The sequence below is a fragment of the Austrofundulus limnaeus genome, unplaced genomic scaffold (genome assembly GCF_001266775.1).
Source record: "Austrofundulus limnaeus strain Quisiro unplaced genomic scaffold, Austrofundulus_limnaeus-1.0 Scaffold2221, whole genome shotgun sequence".
Lineage (NCBI taxonomy): Eukaryota > Metazoa > Chordata > Actinopteri > Cyprinodontiformes > Rivulidae > Austrofundulus > Austrofundulus limnaeus.
The window spans coordinates 3612-13700 of NW_013954623.1; the positions used below are offsets into that span (position 1 = coordinate 3612).

Sequence of the window (10089 nt, forward strand, 5' to 3'; positions counted from 1 at the left end):
CAATTAATCTCTAATAAAGAAATCTTTCATAATTGAGTAATAAACCTAACTATTTGTCATTTGATTGAATTTAATTTCCTGTCTAAATTTAACCTGATCAGGAGATCAGAACTGGATGTTCAGTCATTTCTGAAGCTTAAGTATCAATAAATGTGTTTTTCTCTGTTGGTTTGGTTTTCACCTTAAATTGGTTGAACTTGAAGTAATAATTTTTCTGTTTCTTCTCTCTTCTCCGCCCCTCCTCCTCCTCACCTGACTGCAGGTCTCCATGTAAAAATGGCGGTCTGTGTGAAGACGCTGATGGTTTTGCATCAAAGCTGACCTGTCTCTGCCTGGCCGGTTTCACTGGACAGCGCTGTGAGACCAACGTAGACGACTGTCAGATGACGCCATGTGCCACTGGGGCCACCTGTGTGGATGGCATCAACCGCTTCTCATGCCTGTGCCCCGCCGGCTTCACCGGACGTTTCTGCACCATCAGTCTGGAGGACTGCTCCAGCCGGCCCTGCCTGAACGCTGGCCGCTGCCTAGACCGGGCCAGAGGTTTCCACTGCGTCTGCCAACCTGGCTTCACCGGAACAACCTGTGAGATACCAGTGAACCGCAGCAACGCCAGCATCAACGCCAGCATCAACGCCAGCACAAACTCCAGCACAAACCCAGGCCACCGGAGTCCAGGCTGGGAAAGACCTGTGTATGACGACAGGCCACTGAAAGTGACTGTCAGTGAGCGCAGCGCTGCCAGCCTGTCAGACCTGCAGCTGCTCGTTGTTCTGGTCCTGCTGGGTGTGACTGTGTGTGTGGTGCTGTTGACTGCCATCCTCATCATGTGGGGCCGCTGCAGAGACTGTGGACACGCCCCCTGCTGGCCATCACCATCACAACAAGGTGAAAGGAACAGCCGACAAGCACCACGTGATGATCCGGAGAGTCAAAGCAGCTTCCTGACCGCAGCAGAACCACAGAAGAAGAAACTCAACGTGGAAGTGATTCAGACTTAGTTTCACCTCAAAGGGTTCAGCTACTTCCTCTCTGCTTGAATGTGCTCAGAACTGGACTGAACTGGGCCCGATCAGCAGCAGGTGAAATCTTGTCTGTCAGGATCAAAACATCTGAGTAGTTCTGGAAACAGAAGACGTTCTGGGTTGGTTGGAGAGGAAAGATCCACAGAAAAATTACAAGAGAAGAAGCAGACAAATGTATCTGTTTGGTGTTTCTGAGTTTGAACTGAATGAAGCTGAAACACTGAACTGAAACACAGTGATGTCATTGTAAATACTGTATATTATTATTTATTGTATAATGGACAGAATGTGTTCAGCCCAGAAGGACTAACAGTAAAGTTCAGCTCCAGAACCGTTCTGATCATTGTTCAGTTTTTCTCTGCTTTATTTTTGATCACATGATCCAAATCCATCCTGCCAACAAACCGTTGGAGCAGATATGTTGATACAGAACAGAAAGGGTGACACTGTTTCTGCACTCTGACACACTTTTTTACCTGCTGGGATCAGTTTTACTGATGAATAATTCACCCTTCAAGATGTTGTAAATCTAACACAGTGTTTCCCAAAGTTGGGGTCGGGACCCAAAGTGGGGTCCAGAAACTTCAAGGTGGGGTCCTGAAAAGATTTTCTGAATTAATTACATTTTTGTCTTAGTTGTTACAAAGGAGTGAGGTTAGTGTATTTAAAATGTATAAATATAGTATAAAAATATTGTTACTAAGCCCATGTTTAGTTGACCTGATACAGTTTATCATCCAAAAACAGTTGGGGGCTCAGGTCTCTGCTGTTATTTTGTGGGTCAAAAGCTGAAAAGTTTGGGAACCACTGCACTTTGGTTCCCAAAGTTGGGCTTGGGACCCAATTATGGGTCTTGAAGCACCTTGGATAATCTCCAGAAATCAATTTAAAAGGTAATAAAATAATTGATGATGTAATATTTTCCTTATAAATATTACAGAAACACAAAATAAGTATAAATAAGTATTTATATTTGTGTACAAACTGTTTAGATTGTCAAAAAGCCTGTGTTTTTAGGGTTATTAACAAAGTTTGTGTACTCAGACCAGTAATATTTGGGGTCACAAGTTTTTGCCATGGATATTTTGTGGGTCCGAAGATAAAATGTTTGGGAACCACTGCTCTAAGGTGAATAAAGATTAAAATGAGATTTTAATCTTGGGTACTTGTGCACTGACAGACAGCTGAATATGACCTACCAGTGGCCTGAGAGGGCAGGTCTGAAGGACAGCACAGGAGCAGGCCATGAGCACCAGACCAAATGAGACCTAGACCTACCAGACCAGGCAAGATCCCTGGTGTAGACTGTGCAAAGAAGCCCCAGAAACAATCCAGCATCTCACAGCAGGGTGTAAGATACTAGCAGCAAAAGAATACATGGAACGCCATAACCATAGTGTACAGCAGTGTTTCCCAAAGTTGGGGTCGGGACCCAAAGTGGGGTCCMGAAACWTCAAGGTGGGGTCCTGAAAAKATTTTCTGAATTAATTACATTTTTGYCTTAGTTGTTACAAAGGAGTGAGGTTAGTGTATTTAAAATGGATAAATGTAGTATAAAAATATTGTTACTACAGTATGTCCATGTTTAGTTGACCTGATACAAATGTTTATCATCTAAAAACAGCTGGGGGCTCAGGTCTCTACTGTTATTTTGTGGGTCAAAATCTGAAAAGTTTGGGAACCACTGCACTTTGGTTCCCAAAGTTGGGCTTGGGACCCAATTATGGGTCATGAAGCACCTTGGATAATCTCCAGAAATCAATTTAAAGGGTAATAAAATAATTGATGATGTAATATTTTCCCTATAATTATTACAAAAACACAAAGTAAGTATAAATAAGTATGTTTGTGTATAAGCTGTTTAGATTGTCAAAAAACCTGTATTTTTAGGGTTATTAACAGAATTTGTGTACTCAGACCAGTAATATTTGGGGTCACAAGTTTTTGCCATGGATATTTTGTGGGTCAGAAGATAAAAAGTTTGGGAACCACTGGTGTACAGAAGTATTTGTGCAGAATACAAACTGGAGACCCCTATAGGTCAACGTGGGAATCACTTCTGTGGTGATGGAGAATGACCGAGCTAAGATCCTATGGGACTTCCAGTTTCAAACAGACAAGACAGTAGTGACCAACCAACTGGACATGTTGATGTGGCCATCCCCAATGATGGAAACTTCAGGAAAATGGAACACAACAATCTGGAGAGACACTAAGGGCTCAGGGAATAACTAGAATCAGCCTGGCAGGTGAAGGCAGCTGTGGTCATCGGAGAACTTGCTCCTCTCTCAAATTTCCCTCTGTTCGCTCTGTCTCTTCTCTCACAACCCAGGTTGTACGTAAACAAACCACATCACCAGCCAATCACAGACATGTTATTTTCATTTAATCAAAGCACGTCTTGCAAATCAAGTAATGAACCAAGAGTCAGAAGTGACATAATTTTATATATATTAAATCTGTGAGATATATTTTATAAATTTTGTAGCCCAGAATATTTAGTTTAGCATACAAATATGCTTAATGTCATTGTGTATTTTAGGCAATGTCATGATGCATCTCAGTAATCCAGGTATAAAAAACAATGTTAAATATTGCCTTTAATACACAATGACAGTGACCACATTTTTATGCTTGATTGGTTTTTCTTGGGCTACAAAATTTGTAAAATATATTATCTTTTACTGATTTAAAATATCTAAGATTTTGTCATTTCGCCTCATGGTACAGTACTTTGATTTGCAAGACATGCTTTGATAGGATAAAAAAAAGATTGGCTGGTGATGTGGTTCATTTACATACAACTTGGGTTGTGAACACAGAGACAGAGCTGTGATCGAGCAGAGTGAAAATGGAGAGGAGGAGGCTGGGAGGGAGGCGCGCGAGTGTGTGAGTGATTTGAACGCACACGGTTCATATTATTGTTCATTCATGTTGTATCTATGAAGCCAGATGGGTCTCAAAATGTTCTCATGAGCACAGAACAATTCATGTGTGCACAGGAAGTTCCACATGTGCACAAGAGTTCATACATGTACAGGACAAGATTTACTTACGCGTAGGACCAGACTCATACGTGCACAGAGTAGTTCACATGTGCACAGGAATACATTCAAATGTATATTTCTAATGTACACAGAGATATATCTATTTTCAAAGTGCTGGTACTCTGTGACCGTGTTTTAAACAGGAAGCATTGCTGTTTTTGTTACTGGAGTTTAATGACAACAATGCTTACAGTGTTACTTGTATGCTCAGGATTCTAACAAAGGTGTGTCTCAGTCTACCTTTTATTTATTTAGTTGTTTATTTAAAAAAACAACCTCAGGATATTGTCAGTCTTGAAGTAGACTAAGATGTACAGCTGCTAAATGACCTATCTTAAAAAAATCAATGCATGATTAGAATATGATCAAGGTTCTAGGGATTTCTCTGTGCTAGCAGTGCTTTATTTGGAAACGTGACATGATGTGATACCTGTCACTCAATAAATGCTCCAATAAATAAACAGATTGCCATTTTTGCATTGAGTGTGTTGATACTGTTTGTATAATGCAGTTTGCTTGGCCGAGGCTTTACAGAACATACCTGAGGATAAAAAAACATCATATTATGTCCACTAAATGTGACACATTATGGTTTTTGTAGAAAAAACCTCTGCAGAGCAAAGATCGGTATAGAGACTGGAGGATAAGGAGGGATAATAAGGGAGGGGGGCACAGGGATTTACGAGCAAAGGCAGTGGGATAAAGGGAAGTGTATCTGAAGCCATGAACTGTTGTATGCACATGAATGAGCATCTGAAAATAAAACCATTTGTAACCAGTCTCTGAACAGCACCGCTCAGCCATGGTCCAAAACACTGCTGTTACTGTTTGTCTGTTTCGACCTTCAGCAATGCTTCCAGATACCGGTTCACACACAGGAGTGTGGGAGGGAGAGGTGGGCCGAGTGTCAGTCAACTAAAATACCCTTGGAGAGTTTGATATTACGCAGGCTTCAAGGCCAAGTAAGGGGTGCTAAATAAACAATCACAACTGTTTTAGAACAAGTTGACACAGAAGATTTGCCTTCAATGTCTCACTAGGACTCTCAATGGCAAAAAAAGACAAGTGTGTACATTAAAACATGTTTGAATGCATTCCTGTGCACGTATGAGTCTGGTTCTGTGCACGTGTGAACATTTTGAGACCCATCTGGCTCCATAGATATCTGCTCTCAAATCAATGTTACTGCGTGCTCAAGCTGGTGGCACAATAATACTGCCATACAGGAGGGGGGAAGCAGGTAGGTAAGAACCAGGAAGGTTTTTATGGAGAAGATATTGTGATTTAGCAGTTAAGTTGTGCTTACACATTCCAGGAGGAGGTGACAGAGCAGAGGAGAGGGTAAGGTAAAGAGTGAGCCTCTTTTTCCGTAGCAGAAGTCTGCCAGTAGACGTGAGGTCTGGGATAATTTAGACCTTGGCATCCTGAGTCCTAAATCTGTGTGAAGATTTGGTTCTTTAACCCGGGTGAGTCCAGAATCAACCAGAAGACAACAAAGTGGCACCCCTGAAGCTGCGCTGTCAACTGATCACCACACCTGGTTAGGATTAGATGGTGAGGGAGGATGCCAGACTGACCTGGAAAACCAAAATGTGCAGTGAGGGTTTGATGGGAATGCTCAGCAGAAGAACATATCAGGAGGATTTTCAGCTTCCATCTCCTTGAGACCTTCAACTACAGCCCATCAAAAGCAGGGCCTTGCTTCTCAAGCTGCTGCCGCTGCAATCTTGACACAAGCTCACAAGACTCGAGCTCACACCCTCACACGAGCTCACAAATGATACCATTTTTATTGCCCCACATTGCATCACAGAAAGGCACACTCCCCTCAGATGCAGTGCCCCCTCTGTGTGGAGGAAGTCCTTCAGAGATCTACATTCTAAGTCCTGGTACAGTTTTCTGAGGCTCCACCTGTTGAAACCGTCTACCCTTTATTAGGTGAGGTACTAGGTGAACACTATTATGCACTAAGAATACGTCAATAAATTCACTCATTAACATAGTAACTGATCAATCTTGCTCATGTTAAAAATACTGGTAAAGAAAATAAGGTGTGGAAAGTGAGAACAACTCAAAATTAGGAATGTGTGAGGACTTCTGAGGTGTCACAAATATACCATTTTGTGTAGTAAAAAATGTGAGGTTTTATCTCTTTTTTCATTAAGGCTGTGTGTGAGCTTTTGTCTGCACACCGCTGGCCCTGCAACCCGATTCCAGAACAAGGTAATGGATGAATGAATGGATGGGTGATGTCATTACATGGTAAATGGACTGTACTCCTACAGCTCCTTTCTGTCCAGCCAGGATACTCACAGCCCTTTACACTCATCTGTCTTCATTTATCCATTCACACACATTCATTCAGCACTCTTTACTAAGCTAATCTGAATAAGTTCTTCTATAGAGACTAATCAGTGCTTTTAGATAACATTCATTCACTGACACGACACATCAGAGGCAAGGAAGTGAAGGAAAATATATTCATTTGTATTGAGTCTTAAGGGCATTTCACATATACATAATTATACCCGAGATGTTTAGAATATTATTATAGAATAGTTATAACTGTAGTATTTTCCTGCATAGAAATCATCATCAGATTTATACCGTCTCCCTGACGGCACAGAGGAGGAAGAAAAACCCCACTTTTAACCTCAAAAGACTATTCCTAAGGATTTTGCATGGAATTTCATTTACGGCTTGAATTAACATCTCTCACACCTTCAACCACCAGACTTCCTGATGCCTTACAGTTAGTTGATAAGAATCGCCACATTCTTGAACCCCCACAAGTTTTGAGTGACCTTATAAGGACAAGACTGTCTTTGTTCCTCTTCAAAGGGATCATAAATTCCTTTCACCCGACTCTTCAGCTTGACTGAGAACAAATGAATCTACCATTCTTGATTAAATAAAAAAAGGACAAGAAAAGAATGAATGTTTTCATCCAACTGTTTTCATATATCTGAATCAAAGAAATGTGACTTTACCTGTTTCTTACAGAAAAGAACTAAAAAGACTATAAAATATCTACTAAGTTTTGTTTAATTAACTATTCATACAGTAAATTACGTTTCAAGTAGGATGGTAGTGTATAGTGTTAATTGTTTGGATGAAATGTTTTCCTGAATAAGATGTGTGTTTTATTCCATGATTTAATCTTTAGAAACTTAGGACTTGAATTTTAATAATTAACTGTGATAATTTTATCCCCGATTCAAAACCCAGATGTCTCCTCTTCCCTTTTTAGGTGAATGCAAGATAAACTAGAACACACTCTTTTCTTTGTTTTCAAAGTAAAATTTAACTCCATCAGATTTGACTCGCTGAGACCTTTTTCCTGCATAAGGTATAACATTTTTATTGGCCAACTAACAACTTAACTTCGTCCCAAACAAAGGTTTTTAAAAAGTCAGCGCACTCCCAAATTAGAGAGAAGAAGAGTAAGAGTTGGAAGATTTGAATATCAGCAGCAGAAGACTTCAGAAGCTTCAGCAGAGACCGACCCTGTCAGCCCCTCCCATGGCTGGCCAGGTTACGGGCTCTGCATCTCCTGCTGGTCTGGACGTATAGCCACCGTTTCACATCGACTCAACACCTGAGCTTGATTTTCATTGAAGTCAATAAACTAATTTAACTCATACGTCGTTTTAGTCAGTTTTGCCTCTACAAAGACTGGATAAACTCTCGCTCCGAAGCATCCCATGGAGAGACAAAGTCTTCCCACTTTCTCCAGCTGCTCACCACCCACCTTTCTGACTGAAGGACCAGCAGCTGAACAGACACCCTGAGTGTCCGACCGGCCACCACACTGAAGCAGTTCTTCGGGAAACATCACCTGAGATCCTTCGGTCAGCCGACGACTACTCCTGGTACCACCATCAGCAGAATAACAGGGTATGGAAGATAACAGTTTACTGGTGACAGACAAGGTTTTCAGTTTAGAGTTGATTCCTATCTTTGCATGACGTTTGATAATCTGAACAATTTCTCTCCCTAATTTAACTAGGATCCCTTAATTCAATTCTCAGCTAAAGCAAACTCCCCTCACGTCACTCCAACCTCAAAACCCCGTTAGTGTTTATTTTGTTGTTTGTTTATTTGTTTTTGTTTGCTTGTTTGTTTTGTTATTCACTCATTGCTCAAATATCTCTGCATTCTTCTGGTTCAGAATGTCATCATTTCCTACTCGCCATAGCTGTAAATACATTTAATCTGTGAATAAATGACCCGTGGAGAACTGGTCAAYATGAGACAACGTCTAATTTTCTGTGTCTTGATAAGGTTTTATTGATTCTTCTAAGAAAAGAACTCATCAGATTATTTTGGGTAGATTTATTGTGAGACTGATTACAGTAAAGTTACAGTTTTTCTTCTCTTTCCTGTGTAATAATAACAAAATAAAAGGGAAGTGGTGCCTCGAGGTAAGGTAATTTACTTATTTAAATAATTCATAAATTATCCATTTTAAAATATACCCAAGTTACCCCTACATAACCAAGGTGTATTCTTTCCATGATTAGGTTGTTATTCTGAGGGATTATCTAGTTACATGTCTTGTTTAGATACGACACAATCAGACACAATGTTTTTAATGAGATTTCAGTATTTTGATTGAGAAGTGAGTCACCCAGTAAGTGAGGTCATGAACCCCCCTTTAAGGATGTCATTTTCAGGAGGCTTGACTCAGTTCTGGACACTATCAAAAGGTAATGTGTTATGATGAATGATTTTAACTGCCAAGGGCCACACAAGCTCTGGGTGAGGTGGAATTTTTAGATCTGAAAATAAACATCCAACTGAGATGTACGATGCTTTTCCCCTTATCTTCCCTGCTTTGCTGCTCAGAGCAGCATTACATTTTCTTACAAAACCAGAAATTATGAATATTTTTATTTTTCTTAATAAAATTTTGAAACCAATTTTCTACCATGGGAGGACATGTCAAAGGTGGGACCTCTGTTCTTCTCTGTTCTGGATATACAATATATCTGGACTCTGATCAATGGATTCTGCAGATTGGCTTGGTGGTCTCCTGGTGGTCTACAAAACAGCGTCGGTGGCTGTTCATCTCCTGACTGACTGACCAATATGAAGGATTGCCGTTCTATCAGCACTCAGACATTTGCCTTGAGCAAGCTGGACTTGGTCTGCAAGTGGTTCTGCTGAGGGTCGCGGACCGGCTGTGGTCCCTGGACTTTGCTGGCCAGATGGAACTGATCTTGGAGAAGCTGAGAGCTTGGGAATGTCCACACTGTCTGATTGGATTCACCACATTGGATGTACCAGCGGACATTAAGGCAGATGACAAATTATTACTGTCTGCCTGACCGAAAACATTTCTTCTGTTCCCAAACAACTGATTCAGCTACAGATACATGCCCCCTAAACTCACTTCTCTGGCTAATAAATGTGTTCTTACTCTGCATTGTTTTTTTTTACAAATACCACAGTGTGTCACATTTAGTGGACATAATATAATGTTATTGTTTTTTTCTCATCTGTCCTAATGTGGTATTTTGTTTTTCTTTCATGATGATGATCCTTGCTCTGTGCGGGGCAGAGTTGTAAAGTAACTAAGTACAAACACTTCTTTACTGAACTTAAGTTGAATTTTTGGGTATCTGTACTTTACTTGAGTAATTATTTTTCAGCGTACTTTTTACTTCTACTTCTTACATTTTCACACAATTATCTGTACTTTTTACTCCTTACATTTTTAAAAAGACAAGAAGTAAAAAGTTATTACTTTTATTTAATTTCTGCTTGTTTTCATTGCAGCTTGTTGTTGTAAAAAATAAAAACTATCCATATAAACTGAGCCTCCTAGATAGAGTGAATTTAACTGTGGTTGAATGAGAAGTATAAATATATCACATACTTTAACACTTTTAATACTTAACTACAACAAATATCACATACTTTAACACTTTTAATACTTAACTACAACAAATATCACATATATGTCTTAGTTGCTTGATGATGTCATGCAGAAACAGACCAATCAGAGTCCTCTG

The 10089-nt window shown here is 40.2% G+C and overlaps 1 protein-coding gene across 1 annotated transcript; it reads left to right on the top strand.

Annotated features, from left to right (window-relative positions):
* Nucleotides 1-262: 262 nt before the first annotated feature.
* On the top strand, nt 263-1356 carry dlk2 (delta-like 2 homolog (Drosophila); the record flags this gene model as incomplete). Its single annotated transcript, XM_014034658.1, is given in 1 exon segment — nt 263-1356. A coding segment is annotated over 1 exon segment (739 nt), but the record flags the coding sequence as incomplete, so codon positions are not given.
* Nucleotides 1357-10089: the final 8733 nt, after the last annotated feature.